Raw genomic sequence first — 16,271 nt, 5'->3', positions numbered from 1 at the left:
ATTCTGAAATAAAGAAGATTTAAAATCTCAGTGTATTGATGGGCTTGCAACTAACTCCAATGACTACTTTCAGCACACTCCAGATTCTCACTCGCACGATATCAAGGATCTATATTTTGAGTTTGAGGTTCCTTTTTGTGTGTCAGATTTTATAGATTAAGTGCTTGAAGCACAAAGTTTTGGACGATGCATGCCCGTAAGTGGATGCTGAACATAAATGAACTTAACAAAGCAGAGAGGTGCTCAGGGAACTATTACATGATAAAAGAGACACTAACCAAAGCCAAGATGATCATCGCAGCCACAACCAGTTGATCCTTGTGGCATGCCATAGAGAGGCTTCATCTAACATAGAGGTGATGATCTCAAGAGAAATAGCATGTGATGGTTCACATGGCCACAAAAAATATGCAAATAAAACAAAAGTGCAGACAAGGATATGTTTCAGCCTACCTGTCTGTCATTTCGCTTTCCACCTAGACGTGCATTATTAAATGTGGAAGCACGCGGCCCACTTCAGGATCAGGTTTTTCTCCACTTAGTCGCATCACCCTACTTCTTGCAGCCACTTAGTTTGGGAGGAAGGGGATAAATTTTAGCCCCCGTCACATCGAATGTTTGATACTAATTAGGAGTATTAAACCTAGACTAATTACAAAACTAATTACACAACCTCTAGGCTAAATCACGAGACGAATCTAAAGCCTAATTAGTCCATGATTTGACAATGTGGTGCTACAGTAACCATTCGTTAATGATGGATTAATTAGGCTTAATAGATTCATCTCGCGATTTAGCATAGGGGTTCTGCAATTAATTTTGTAATTAGTTTAACATCCGATATGACAGGGCTAAAGTTTAGCCCCTGGTATCCAAACGTCGGGGGTACTCCACTAGTGTTTCCAGCCACTCAACCGTAGCAGATCCATGGCACACTCAAGCCTTCCCCTTTCCCCTTTGCTTCTTATCTTCTTCCTTACGTTAGTCACCAATGCCTTTGTCCTGCCATCAGCCATGGCCTGCGACAGCAGCGACCTAGCTGCTCTCCTGAAGATCAAGAAGCAGCTCGGCAATCCTCCTGATTAATCGAAATGGCTCCCAAACACCGACTGTTGTTCCTGGCTCCAAGGTCTTCAATGCTCCGAGACTGATGGTCGCGTCAACCTTGTGTCCCTATTTGATATGAATGTCACAGCTCCCGTCCCTTCAGCCTTGGGCTACCTGCCAATGCTGGAGACCATCCAGCTAAGGCGCATCCCAGGTCTTTATGGCTCCATCCCCTCCGCCTTGGCCAAGTTCTCACACCTTGTGCTTCTTCAGATCTCGGACTCATTAGTCTCTAGGCCTATTCCGGACTTCTTGCTGAAGATGAATCTCAGTGCTCTAGCCATCACCAACAGCAAGTTGACAGGGCCTATTCCTCAGTTTCTGAGTCGCCTCCCTAACCTCAGATACATTAACCTTAGTGGAAACAAGCTCACTGGGTCTATTCCTCCTGGACTGCTTCATGCAAGCTTCCGAGTCCTCATCCTGTCAAACAACCATCTCACAGGAGAGATCCCAAGAGATTATGGCAGCGAAGACATTGATACCATAGATCTTTCACACAACAGCTCACTGGTGACCCATCTTTCCTATTTAATGCCACAAAGCCTACAACGAAGATCGATTTGTCATGGAACAAGCTTGAGTTCGACATGACACAAGTCAGGTTTCCCTACCACATGACCTATTTGGACCTTAGCCACAACCAGATCAAGGGAGGGGTGGCCAAGTCCCTGAGGGATATAGATCTTGAGTACTTCAACGTCAGCTACAACAAGCTTTGCGGTGAAATATCAAGTGGAAGATTCATGACATCCCATGGAGTGCATTCTTATGTTCACAACAAGTGCCTCTGTGGCGCGCCTCTGCCCCCTTGCAAGAAATGATAGTAGAGTTTAATTTAGGTTGATGAATAAAGCAATAAGTCTATCATGTGTGTGAGTGTGTCTAGTCACTGTTTCTCTGAAGTATCTTTTAAGGGCGTGTTTGGTTAGATTGTGGCTTTTGGAAAAGCTATTGTGAGCTACGGGCTGTGGAAAAGCAGTTGTGGGAAAAATAGAAGACCGTTTGGTTAAACCAGTTGTGAAACTGTAGGCTGTGAAGGAAATATATGTAATGCCCCTAAAGGCATGAGAGTCTGTTTATATGCAAATTGCTCATAACAAAATAATGTGTTCACTAATTCGCATGTAAATGACTATTTTAGAAAGAAAAAAAAATAAATTTTCTATATTTTTATTCATCAAAGTTTTTAAACTGGATAGTTTCTTGTAGACTGAACCAATGTTAACTACCTGTTGTTTCAAATAAAGATAAGACATGCATATTGATGTGCTACAAGAGACGGTTCTTATCCTTCGATTAAACATAAACACAAGGATTACACTACAAATAATGGATTACACTCTGAAATTCCAATCAAAGAGATGCAACTGCAACATCATCTATCCTTACATCATCCGTCGAATCCAAAGAATTAACACAACTTTTTGTCACAAATTACAACGCTCGATCATCTGGTAATGCAGTTGAGCATCAGGAACTCCTTGATGGTCTAGCAGTAGTAGACAAGCTCGTTTGACAGCACATGGAGCACTCCACCTCCTTGGTGATGATCCTCGAAGAGCACTGCACAGCTAGCTCATGAGAGCTGCATCCACAAGATCCGGCACCGACGTACAGCTAGAAGCCCAGCCATATGAGCCTCCGCAACGCCACGTCATCAGCCACATCAGCCATCGTGTCATTGGCCACGTGGCAACAGCCACGTTATCGGCCACGTCAGTTGGCATGTCATCAGCCACGTCATCAATATCCTCCACATCATCAGTCATGTCACCTGTTGTTGACGTGGCTATTTGATCCATGACAAATATTTTCGTCACTAAAGTTGGGCTTGGGCTAGGCTAAGCGGGCTTGAGGCTATTTTATGACGAATTAGAAGCGTCACGGATTGTATCGATCTGTGACGATTACGGCTAAAACGTCACGAGGTGTAATTTGTGACGCTTAATACATGACGTTATGCGAAATCGTTATAGACACTGCTTTATAACAGTTTTTCAGCGATACGTGATGAATTTATTCCGTCATAGATTAACAGGATTCTTGAAGTGTCAATTCGAAAAGTGTACATGAAATTTTACTTTAGTGTGCATGAAATTTGTCATAATTTGTGCAAACAATCAAAATTTCATGTTAATCTATTATAAAAATGTCAGATTTAGGAATCTTGAATATTTAATATAAATTACACAAAATTTGTGCAAAGAGCTACGAGGACAGAAGTGCCACAAGCAAACACAAGTGATATAAACACAGAAGTACAGAAAAGTGTGCTTCCAACATTGAACCAGAATTTAAAAATTAGAAACTCCACTGCACCATGACAAAAAGCAGTACATCTCTATCTCCGTTTCTTGCATGGCGGCAATGGCGGAGTGCCACAGAGGCACTTGTTACGAGCATAGGACTCCGCTCCATGATACACCATGAACCTTCCGGTCGGAATCTCGCCACAGAGCTTATTGTAGCTGACGTTGAAGTGAGGATGTTCACATAGGTCCAGGTAGTTGAGGTGGTAGGGGAACCTGACCCTGGTCATGTCGAACTCGAGCTGGTTCCACGACAGGTCAATCTTCCTCATCGGCTTCGCGGTGCCGAACAAGAACGGCGCCGGGTCGCCGGTGAGCTGGTTCCGCGACAGGTCGACGGTGTCGATGTCGCCGTCGCCGTAGCCCGCCGGGATCTCGCCGGTGAGCCGGTTGTTGGCCAGGATGAGGAACCGGAAGCTGCCGTGGAGCAGGCCGGGAGGTACGGGCCCGCTGAGCGCGTTGCCGCTGAGGTCGATGTACCGGAGGTTGGGGAGGCGGCTGAGGGCCCCGGCCGGGGATCGGCCCGGCCAGCTTGCTGTTGGTGATGACCAGAGTGGTGAGGTTGGTTTGGGCCAGGAACTCCGGCAGCGGGCCGGAGACCGAGGTGCTGTCAATGTCGAGCTCCTCGAGGTGCGAGAGCTTGGCGAAGGAGGCCGGGATGGGGCCGTGCAGGCCCGGCATGGCGGCGAGGCCGAGGCCGGCCAGCATCGGCAGGTCGCCGAGGGCGGGAGGGATGGAGGCCGTGACAGTGAGCGACGACAGGCCCAGGGAGGAGACGCGGCCGGCCTCGGAGCAGAAGACCGTGGCGGGATCCCAGTCGCAGCAGTTGGTGCCCGGGAGCCATGCCGAGAGCTCGGGTGGGCTGCCGAGCTGCTCCTTGATCTTCAGGAGGGCGGATTTGTTTATGTCCACGTGAATCGCCACCAGAGATTGTTTTACTGCTGCGAAATTATGTGCCCGTCTGCCTGATAAAGTGGTGCTGGACTGCTGGTGCATATCTTGAACTCTCAACCAGATCCCTCTTATCACAGGCCGGAATCCATATCTGAAAACAAGGCTGCTGAATAAACCTGAACCACTATCGCAAAACGAGAATGCTCCCGACCTCTGAATGCAGCAGCCGAGCCTCTGTCTGTCACTCCCTGCTGCGTTTCGCTTGAGTGCAGTTGGAAGCAGGGAGGTGATGCTTTGCTACCGCCATCGCCATGCTGCAGTACTCGGCTCCGTCCGCTCCGCACCGGTTGCTCGTGCCCCGAGGGCGAGCGAGTCTCCTGCCGAGCCCGCACTGCCTCGTGGGCCGCTTCTACGAAACGGCACGCGCGCGAGCGCGACGACCTGCTTCCAACTGCTCAATATGGGCTTACTACTCGGTCGGGCCGCTAAATTTGGGCCTGGCAGATTACTTCTACCTGTGTGGGCTGTGGCTAATATAAAGCTCCTCTATTTTTCAGTCTTATACGTGCGTGGAAACAATATTTCTACAATTCTACACAAGCATCATCCGTGTAACCACAAATCACTGGAGTTGGAGATACGAGGCTACAATAATTCTTTGAGGTGGATCTTCTAAAGGAAAGATGCTCATATTCAATGCAATGCCACTTGTACAGCATTTTGGAATCTCATCCTGTCACTATTCCAATATGAAGCAGTCCTAGGAGTAGTTGATACAGTTTAATACCGTCTCGTAACCTCTGAACTCTGATTTCAGAGGCACCCGCCGCTAGTTCGTCCAAGCCAGTGCTGCTTGCGTTCAAAGATCAAACCAACAGGCAGTACGTAAGAAGCTGTCGATCCACAGGCCGAAACATTTTACCAACCTCCACTTTCATGAGCATCGATGCTCCGAATCTTGACCGCCCGGCCCTGCCCTTTTCCCTGTACTGAAGCTACCACGAACAAGCAAAGTGGCGAGCTCGGAATCACCGCGGCACAGTGCGCCCTGCCGCGAACCCAGGCCAGCAGCATCAACGAGCCTTGACCGCACCGCCAGCCAGGGGGCTCAAGTTTGAATGCCGCCAGGGGGTAGCGTGCCGGCCACTGCACTACTGCATGTGTGTGAGAGCGTCGTCGTCGTCTGAACTCTGAAGCCTGAACTGAACACCGAACACGGGACTGAAACAGAGGGAGCCTTTGAAGGGAAAGGGAAAGGCACTGAGGCGGCAGCGGCAAGACCAGGGCACGGGCACGATGGCCTAGCTAGCCCCGGCCCTGGCGCTGGCGGCCCCGCATGCCGATGTCGGTGACAGCGGCAGACAGCACCTGCCCGCGACTCCTTGTCCCCTTCCCCAGCCGGGAGCAGCGCCGGCCGGCCAGCCGCCACCTCTTGCCTGCCCTGATCCTCTCCTCCCCCTTCCACAGTGTTCACCCCGGCCCTCGCCGCTCCTTTCTCCTCTGGCCACTCATCTCGATGCTTGACGACGACGACGCTGACTCTGACAACGGGGTAGAGCTCGCTACCAAAGCGACTCGACTACCCCCGTCTGACCAGCCAAAGTTTACGCTACCTTAAGACTGCTTGTCTGCTCCCTGCTGCATGCGTGCTCAGGGACCTGGGCAGCCTGCTTGGGGGCGGAATGGGTGGTTGAGTGATGGTGAAGGCACGGGCGAGAGTCACCAGCTCACCGGTCACCGCGGCCGGCCGGCCTACTCGTCTGATTCACCGGGGTCTCCTTCTCGTGTGGTGGAAGCCAACGCTGCAGCTGCTGCGGCGTCCGGCGTGGGAGTTTTTTTTTTTTGACTCGGCGGATTGGATTTCCGGGCAACGAGCGTTTGGTCATGAGTAGGGTGACCACGCAGCTAGTGGTTAAATCTGTTGAGATTTGTCGCGAGATTGCCGGGAAGAAATTTGCAATGAAAGGGACGTCGCCATGCAATTTTTTTGTACGTACGGCACGGGATTATTAGTGCGTACACGCGTTCTAGAACTGTACAAAAAAGCTCGTTTTTCCCGTCAAAGCAGGGGGGGAGGGAGAGATTGGTTTCTGGGCTAACGGCATCATAATATGTACATTCTTGTTTACTTCGTTTTAAAGTGGTGTTTGTTATTCGTAGGGGCTAAAGTTTAGTCCTGTCAGATGTTTGATGCTAATTAGAAGGATTAAATATGAACTAATTATAAAACTAATTGCAGTATTCCTAGTCTAATTCGTGAGATGAATCTATTAAACCTCATTAATTCATCATTAGCAAATGGTTACGGTAGCACCACATTATCAAATCATGGACTAATTAGGCTTTCGTCTCACGAATTAGACTCCATCTATGTAATTAGTTTTATAATTAATTATATTTAATACTCTTAATTAGTATCTAAATATCCGATATGACAGGGTTATACCCTTGAGCCAAACATCACTGAGGCGACTTCGGCCCGGAGCTCGATCCAACAGCTTCCCCTTCCTCTCCGGCGGCCTCGCCGGAGAGGACGGGGAACCCAGATCTTCCGGGTGCTGTACATATTTAGGCCTAGTTTAGCTAATCTAGGTACTAAATAAATTATTCCATGGAGGAGTTAATCCATGGAGAAGGTATCTTCCCTACCGACGGCGGCGTTCGTTGTTTCGTCGGGAAGGTGAAGCTTTTGGTCCTCCGTTGCGGCATCGGCGGGTGTTCCATCGACTCCGGCGGCCAATCCGTGAGGTTTGTATCCCTACCTTTTTGCGGAGGGGAGGGATCTCTTTGTCATCCCTGGTGGTGGCTTCTTTGTCCGGGTTGCTGATGTTGTCGGTGACGGCGGACGTTTGTTCCGGTCGCCGGTTGTTTGGCCGGCGGTGGCGGATTTCTCTGCTCCTTCTGTTCTTCGTGCGTTGATGGCTGATAATCGTTCAACGACCTCGATTCGCGCTGAAAGAAAGTCTGGGCGATGGCTCTTGCAGCAGATCCATGCTTGGAAGTCGACCATGAAGATGGGAGGTGGCTCTTGCTCGGCGCCGGCGGCTTCCGTCAGTGGCCGGGATCTACGAAGAAGACGGGACTGTTCTCGAAGAGGGGAGGTGTGCGTTGTAATTTCCTTTCTTTCCAGGGTGGTGTGTTCCGCAGAGAACCGGGGATGCACTGTGCTACTGTTTTAATGGATTTTCCTTCGCGAAAAAAAGGTTATTTTTAGAGTAAAGGAGAATTGGAAACCTGTCACGTCTCAATGGCAAGACGAAACATTATAATCTTTCTTATTTTCTTCCTTTCGTTCTCTGTTTCCTGAGCTATGCTTGTAAAGATTGTTCTCTCTTTTAATTATATTATAGTAGGGGCTTACCCCTCCTGTTTTCTAAAAAAATATGAAATATATGCGTACTATTGCTACTATTGCATAATCGTTTCTCCCGTCGGATTCACTTGAAGATTTGATCATTTTTTTGATAAAGGGATTTGATCATTTTCGTTTCGCATAATCACATGAAAAGGGTCCATGGGATTGAGCAGGTATTGCAATTTTCATTGTACGAATAATGTGACAAATGGCTAGAAATAACATCCTTTTTTTTTCTGTCCCTCCAACGCATAAGAGAATCACGTGTCCTTTATACTAAGACGCGGTTAGCAGCTGAAAGTATTCGACACATTCAAAATTGCAGGACCCCATGCAATTTTCCAACCCTGACCTGTACTGGTAAAGTAGTACTATGCTAATCGGGACGTGTCTCTCATTTTTCCTCCGAAACGGTGCAGCTAATCTCTGGTAGTCTGGTGCCGCTTATTGTTTTGGCTCTTAGCTGCTACTCTTTTCCTTCTTGCTGTGTGCACACTCCAAACCCGCTCTCATCATCATCATCACCTGCTGAGTGCTGACAGTATCTGAAGCAAATATCCACCAGCCTATAGAAAACACACGCATCGCCACAAGCTAAGGTCCTCCACACTCCTCCCTTGAGTTGCCTTCTTCGTTCCTCTCTGAGCCTGCTGGTCTCTCTGCATCGATCCTACTCCTATATCCTAGATTGTTTCCAAGAACCACACAGACCTCTAGGATCGGACGACATCGATCGTAGTCGGTAGTCGGTGCATATATACAAACCCGTCAATCAGAGAGGGATCAGATGGGTTATTGTTGACGTTGAGCTACATACAACCAGGGCACAAGCAGATACAAGGCACGCCATGGGAATAGGTCAGCGTCAGCTCCATGCTCTTGTTCCTGTTTCTCAGTTCGATCTGTGTTCCATGCTCTTTGTTTCGTTGGGATTCAGAAGCGCTCTGGTGGGGGTTGGCCGTAGTTGTGGTGGTAGAGTGTATGCTCTGATGCTTTGTTGAGTCCCTTCCCTGTAACCGTTGAGAGTTCTTGGCACCTCGAGCCTCTCCATGCTGTTGTTGACCATCATGGTCCTTGCTCGATCCGTTGGTTCTTGTTCTTGATACGATTGGTCTATGCTCAGGGCTCCACGGCCTTGCGCGCCATCAGTTCTGCCTCTGCTCTAATCAAACAGCAAGCACCTGATCTCTGAAGCTTTCCACCGTGTCAATCAACTATAGCCTGTAGCTTTGTTTCACCCCCAAACATCTGGTTATCTGAATACCCTTTTTGCCGAATGCATGCTAACTGTATCCTCTTCAGGTTTATGCACGCTCAGATAAGTAAAACGGTTTTGCATAGACTGGCAAGCAAGATGCCTCTGACTCGTTTCTTGTGCTATTTCGCAGCTCCGGCCAAGTAGGAAATTAAAGCCCCCCCTTGTCTAGTTGGAGCCATTGGATACATGGGCAGGCCTCGAGGGAAGAGCAAGAAAGCGATCGAAGCCGCGAGCAACGACGACGAAGATGGCAGCGGCGGCGAGGAGGCGCCGCCCACCCCCAAGAGGAGGGGAAGGCCTCAGACGAAGCCTCTCAAGGACGACGCCGACGAAGCCGAGGACAAGGACACCGCCGAGGCCGAGGAAGACGACGCAGACGGCACAAAGCCCGTCGTGCGGCCAAGCAAGGACTCCACCAAGCAGAGCTCAGCTGAGGGTGGAGGCAAGAAGCGGCGGCGGCGCCGAGAGGAGGAGGAGGGTCACGTGAGGTCGTCCAAGTCCAATGGGTTCCGGCCGAACGGGAGCCGGCGGAAGAGCACTCCCCGGCGAGCCGCCGAGGCTGGGGTCGAATGCAAGTGAACATTTGCCGGATAAGCTAGAGCAACTTGTGTTGGTTTTTACTCCCTTTTTCTCCCCATTTTTACTGGGGTTTTTAGCTTTTACCCATTCTGTTACATAGATCAAACAACATGCATCTTGAAGCGTCTGGTAGTTCGTAGTCCCATCTCTAGGAGTAGGAGCATGATCATGTTCATGCCATTATGTGCTGGTCGGTGGATGACATGCTAGTTATAGCTTGGGAGTTCGTTTGCATGAGCGTACTAGTGACTGGTGGTTTGCGTTAAAACTTGAAAGTATAAGCAAGCATTCTCTGCGAACTGTTTATCCTGTGTTTTGTGAATTCCTGTTTAGTTACTGCGGTATCTATGAAGGCTCAGCTTCCGTGTTATTCCATTGTTTGTAGGGCGAAAAAAATGCACTTTTTTCCTCTGGATAAAGACTACTGACTGTACATGCTAGTACATATCCGTTGAGTTGTCCTTCACAAGATGATGTTTCTCCTTTTAGGAACACAAGATGCGTGGTGTTTCTTTTTCTTCTATCATCTTTTTCTGTCAAATTGTGGAAGTTTCGATTTCTACACTGCGTCGTTTTATGCTTGTTTTTGGACCTTGACTTAGCATGTTTTTTTTTTCATTTAGAGAAAGCAAAGTCCACACAGAACTTCTACACAGAACATATCTTCTCATTCAATGATTATTGCTCCCGTTCAATTATCTTTTTTTTTTGACCGACTCCCGTTCAATTATCATTACAAGTTTTCAAAAAAATATATGTTGAATTTTATAAAACTAGTACCGATAATAATTAAAATACAAAGGATCGGGAGACCCTTAAGGCTACTCCCAGTGAGTTATACGAAATTTGATTCCTATTAATTAGCATGCTACGTAGGATTTCATGATGATATGACATAAAATTTAAGAATAGAGAGAGGAAATCAATTTCATCTAGATGAAACCAAATCAACTTTTGATAAGTCATGAAATTAAATGCTGTTCGGAGTTTATGAAACTACATCATAAAATTATGCATTGGAGATGTGATTTTTTAAACACCATTTCACTCTCTCGTTGCTTATATCTTTGGAATATCAATATGAAATACATTGGGATTAGCCTAAAGACATTGATTCGCATCCTAAAACCACTGATACCTCTGAAATCCTAAGATCAATATGAAATACTACATTGGGATTAGCCTAAGGACATTGATTAGCACAAGTATATATGGTAGCTAGTAAGAAATTGCGGACATCCATTGTGCGCTAATGTTTGAGTGGGGGCCTGGGCGCTCGCTGGCCTTAAGGTAGGCCCGCCCCTGCACGTAGCCTTCCTTACTCCCATCATTATTCTTCTGTGATTTTAACCCTAACCTCACCATAAATGAAAAATATGAAGCTAAGCTTGAACCACAGTAGGAAGAGGCTGGCAAAAAATTGGTGTAGGAGATCAAGAAAAATGCTAGAGTGAAGTTTACCTTCACTGAACCCAGACTACAACAAACATATATCATAATAGGTAAAATAGGCATTTTGATCCCTTGCACCAAGGTTCAAGTTTGTCCATCAACTTCCATATTAGCCAATCTAGTCCCTCATTTGTTTTTGATCAAACTCGTCCTTTGTGCTAATATGGATCTCCTTAGTAGCATAAACCTGATGCAAAAAAGTCTTTTATACCTTTTGGCTCCTTCTTTCCCTCTTCAATTTCTACCATTAGAAGTACAGTAACAGTATGGTCCAAAATAATATGAGCATATATGTTTATCGAGAAAGTATGAATACATATGTGGAGCGTGTATACCGTACCATAAGTACATGAGCACATGTCAATTTCAATTTTAAAGCATGCGTACATACACTGAATTGTATATATGCCAAAATAATATGATTACATACTTGTTTGATTACATACATTTTGCATATCAAATTTGTATGAGCACATGAGACTTAAAGAGTATGAGTAGATACATTTTTAGAAATCATATTTTGTGTTAGTTAGAAAAAAATATTGTTTTGTGTATGTATTAAGGGAGTATGAGCACATATATATTTGACCTACTAAGGGCAAAAATAACTTTTTGCATTAGTCTCATGCTAATATAGAGCACCACATCAGCATAAGGATGAGTTTGAAAAAAAAACGGAAGTTGAGGAAATAAATTGATCAATCTGAAAGTTGAGGGACGAACTTGACCCTCAGACCACAATGTCTATTTGCTATCATAATATGATTATATGAATGGCAGCATCATACGTTTTAATAAGCATAAATCAAGTACCATTCAGATCAAAATGTCAAAATCTCAATCATTTGTGATGGATGACCTCACCTCACCGAGAGACTCTTGGAGGAAGATAGCACCCGGGCTCAACCTTTCGGCAAATGGAGAGCAATCTCTCCTCCCTAGTAGCTAGCACCCGGGGAGCCCGGGCCGGGACCAGCGCCACGCGACACAACGGAACAGCCCACCAGCAGCGCATGGACCTGCTGCTTGTAACCAAGCGCAGAAGGTTGGGACCACAACAACAAACACGCGGTGCATGGGCCTACTCCTGGCCCATCCAGTTGCGGCCCGCATTGCCGCGGAGTGCGTGCCCGTCCACGCACGCACGGATGGTCCGAACGTATAGCAGATGAAAGTTTTGTTGGATTGTGTTGTGTGTGTAATAATTGTGTATATTTCAGAATTTCCATTCCATAAAAAAAAATCAGAACAGCACTTAATTGCTTAGCTTCGGCTTCAGCTAGGGAGTCTCGAACGACCGTTCGTAATTCAGCTTGTTTAGCACTCGGCACATAACAAACCAATCAATAAGCAGGAAAGACGTACAACCGGGCAGGGGCGGAGCCGCCTAGATTCCTGGGTGTTCCCAGGAATACCCAACTTTTTTTTGATAGAAAAGAAAGTATACATCATGTGTTTACAGAAATACCTATGATATTGGGCTACAATCTTCGTTTCATGAGTGAAAGTTTAGCCCAAACAGCCGCTCCGACCCAAAACAAACGCAGTCCTCCCAGTAAGCAAGTTGCGGCCCACAGGTCACGGCCCACAAACAGCTCCGTCCACATCTCGGCCAGGCACGCCGCGTCACGGCCTGCTCCCTTCTCTCATATTCCTCTCTCTCCCTCTCCCTCCCATTCACCGTTCCTTAAGAATCAAAATCAATGGAACCCTGAATCACACCGCGCACAGGGGTCAGGCAGTGGCGGCGGCATCTAGCAGGACTGCAGTCTGCAGGAGGCACGGATGAGCAGGAGAGGGACGCCTCACGTCCCGACGCTCGGACGGCCGGCGATGCCCGAATACCGGCGAACTGGTGATCACTGCTTTCCGTCGAGTACTGACCGATCAGAGCTTTGCAATTTTCAATTTTGTAGCACAAATGCACAATTGATGTAGTATTTAGTTAATTAGTGTGTATGTTTCTAAATGTAGATCAGAGGTATTTGCAAGATTAAGAACAAGTACATTGATTTGATGATTTTTTGGGACTTCTCGATTTTTAGTGTTCAACTGAACCTTTTTTAGGGGTTAGAAGATGGGAATACCCAACTCCAGAATTCTGGCTGCGCCATTGCAACCGGGGCCTGATCAATAACCCTTGCTGAAGCTAGTCATGTACTGTTGCATCATTTTTCCTGCCGCCTTTTTGTTGGGGGAAAAAAAAACAGGCGATCTGCATGTGGCGCCATGCACCCAGAATCCCCCAAGAAGAGGGGGCAGGAGGCAAAGAACTTTTACGAGAGCCGCAGAATGTGACCTCGCCGAGGCGCCGCCAATGGCGTCCCCGGATCGCAGAATCGCCCGGCGTCGTCATCGTCCCCTCTGGTCACCAGCGGCTGGGGTTCGGCCGTTCGGCACGCACACGTCAGGCGACGCGATGCGATCGAGGTGAGGAGGCCGGGAGGGGACCGGCCGAAGCGAGAGCTCGGGCTCCGCTCCGCTCAGCTCAGCTCAGCTCGCTTTTGTTGCAGGCCCAGCAGCCCCTGAGCAAATCTAGCGGCCGGGGAACAAAATCTCCTTTTGTGTGTGTTCGTGACGTCCAATCAATCCTTCTTCCTCTCCTCGGCCGCGACGCGTACGGCCTCCTTTTTGCAGCAGCAGCGAGCATGATGATGAGGGGGAGGGGTGGGTGAGGAAGGCGACGCAGCGGGCGGGCCCCCGGGTCCGCGGGTTGCGCCAGCCCCGGGCTGCGACGCTCTCGCTAGTGGGCCCTCTCAGCGAGCCTGCCGGCCATCCCCTGAAGGGCCCATGAACAGTAGGGGACTCCTGTAGCGCACGCCTCTTTGGGCCCCGGCCCACCGATCCCTCTCGAAGCCCGCGCAGATCTGCGCTGCGCGCGCACTGTGCCGCAGCCCCCGCCCTCGTGGTCGTACTCCACTGCACACTGTATGGCTAGCGTACGCCGACGGACGGCCGCCGGTCATCGATCGAGCTGTATATGAGACGGCACCGTGCACGGGCTTGCGCCACCGGTGCAAGCGACCCCCACCCGGCCATACACCGTGCCGGGACCATGCAGGATCGGTGTACGGGCACATGGTGAATTGGTAACGTGCATGCAATTGCGTGCGCTGGAGTTCTTTTATGAAACAGTACTAGGAGCCCAGGCCCCCTATGGCCCTATTGGTCATACATTTACAAAATATAGAGAAGATTTTGTACTTACAAAAACAAAAGGAGTTATATAAGAAGAATCAGGTCATTCTTGAAAAAAAATTGTTATTTGCTGTTATGAATAATTGTTCAGCACCAAAATCTAGTAGTGGTTGGGGAAATAGGCTTGATCCAGTTTCAAAATCATCCTAGCGGCCGGATGCAAATAAACTTCAACATTGGGTTTGTCCTTGCCGAGATGATTGAAATGTAGACATCAAACACTTGATTTGATTTCGTACCAGAGAGTTATAGCTACGGAAAGACTGCACTCGACCAATTTTTTCTTGTGTAATCAAAGCTCGGAGTTGTATTTTGACTTTTGAGATAAAATTTCTTAAAGTTTCAACTCCTACATGGCAAGACATCCCCTCCCTATAAATATAAAAGGTTGTGGCTGATTGAAGGGAATCCAATCGATCAAACACAAATATAATTTATCATTTTACCTTTGAAACTCTAATATCTTCCGATACCATATTGCTCGATATTGATGCTCTAAGTGGTCTACTGACCCTAAGAATATAGAACAATCCAGGGCATGCCTCAATGGAGGACCCTCCGAGGCATCCGTTTCTTCGAGTTTGGTCGGGAATCCATGAAACCGGACTGACCTCTCTTTATCAGAGGCGTTGTAGTGAGTGACTTTGCAAATACGTAACATGGTTGGTGTTTGTGGTTTAGCATGGCATGTTTTGGCGGATCCAGTGTGGGGGCAGAGGGGGCTGGAGCCCCCTGCTACTCTTAAGTCCATGGTGTCCCTCTCCTCCCAAAATCTCCTATAAATTTTAACCATAGACAAAGAGGAGGAAGGAGGAGGAAGAAGAGGGAAATGAACATCCACCTTGGATCCGCCCCTAGCGTCAATGATTAAAGATCGGTTTATATGCACTCACAACTAAAGCCGGCTGCCGCTTAAAGATACTCCTTTATGTTTGAGCAAACTGGCATGAGTCTTTATAAAGTAAAGTCATGTAAAAACTGTATGAATTTTTTTGTGGTGATTGGTAGATTTGCAAAGCTTTACTAAGAGCAACCATTTCTCCAAACATAAGTCGTTTGGACAGTAGGTACTAGGACAGTATATGGCACGGTGCATCTTAACTGACCAAACGTGGGAACCCTTTCGCTGCACTGCACTCATGACGGGCGCCGGCGGCGGACACGCGGCGTCGGGGATCACCGGCCCCGCGCCTCCGCGCGCGCACGGCATCCAGCGGCCCACGTGCGCGACAGCGCCGTGGTGGGGCTCCACCGGCCACCAGCGCCATCACCGTCCCCAGGCAGCCGCATGCTCCCCGCAGCGGCGTCACTCGCCCGCTCGCGTCCGACACGACAGCAGGCGGGGGGTGGCGACGACGCAGTCACACCCGTGCGCGTACAGCCATGGATCAGTGCGCGCGCAGCAGTGCAGGGGAGCCAGGGAGCGAGCGAGACGACGCATGCCTGGCGCCGCACGGGCGGGGCGGCCGGCGGGCTGCGCGCGGTCGCGGAGGCCGCGCGGTGAACAGCGGCGAGGTGGGGCGTCCCGGCCTCCGCGGCGCGCGCTGCGCAGGTCGGCGCACGGCCGCCCCGCTGACCTCGCGCACACGTACAGGCGGGCCGCGGCGGTGACGGGCTGACGGTGATCAGTCGATGTGGCTGTGGGCGCGGCGCGGCGCGGCGCTGCGCTGCGCTTACCCGGACCGGACCATCACGGCCGTTTTCGCCGTGCGCGAGCGAGGAGAAGCGGGGGGCTACTAGGTAGCTGTGATCCGCCGTGGTACTCCTCGTCCGGCGCGGCCGTGGCGCTGTCGGCCCTCCGCTCGCCCGTCGTCGTCGTCTCCTGCCACACGCCGCATGGACATGGAACATCTCACTTTATGCGGAGGCAGAGATGAGGTCGGCATGCGGTCCTGCATGCCTATCGTAACAAGAATTTTGATTTATTTTTTCTCATTTTAGCCTTTTATAAATTAATATTTTATAAGTAATCCACTCCAAACTTATATTTAGAAAAACTAGCCTTTTTTATCATGTTAAATAAAATATTATCTTTAAAATGTCTGAAATAAAAAATTTACGCAATTAGCGACATGAGTTCTGCAAGGGATTCTCAGCCGGGGCTATGGATCTTCAC

At 48.7% G+C, this 16,271-nt stretch overlaps 1 protein-coding gene, 1 long non-coding RNA gene and 2 pseudogenes across 2 annotated transcripts; 3 read left to right on the top strand and 1 right to left on the bottom strand.

Annotated features, from left to right (window-relative positions):
* The first annotated feature begins 1,014 nt into the window (after window positions 1-1,014).
* On the top strand, window positions 1,015-1,931 carry LOC101774653 (annotated as a pseudogene).
* Window positions 1,932-3,451: 1,520 nt separating this feature from the next.
* On the bottom strand, window positions 3,452-4,415 carry LOC101774244 (annotated as a pseudogene).
* A 2,364-nt stretch (window positions 4,416-6,779) lies between these two features.
* Window positions 6,780-7,600, top strand: LOC111257668. Its single transcript, XR_002678265.1, has 2 exons — window positions 6,780-7,061; window positions 7,298-7,600. It is a non-coding gene; the product is annotated as an uncharacterized LOC111257668 (long non-coding RNA).
* A 1,456-nt stretch (window positions 7,601-9,056) lies between these two features.
* On the top strand, window positions 9,057-9,827 carry LOC101780043 (protein B4-like; the record flags this gene model as incomplete). The annotated part of the gene is given in 1 exon segment (NM_001280825.1): window positions 9,057-9,827. A coding segment is annotated over 1 exon segment (393 nt). The 3' UTR covers window positions 9,506-9,827.
* Between the last annotated feature and the right edge of the window lie 6,444 nt (window positions 9,828-16,271).

This window comes from Setaria italica, chromosome VI (genome assembly GCF_000263155.2).
Source record: "Setaria italica strain Yugu1 chromosome VI, Setaria_italica_v2.0, whole genome shotgun sequence".
Lineage (NCBI taxonomy): Eukaryota > Viridiplantae > Streptophyta > Magnoliopsida > Poales > Poaceae > Setaria > Setaria italica.
Note: the sequence above shows the minus strand (reverse complement) of the source record. Positions and strands in the feature narration are given on the sequence as shown.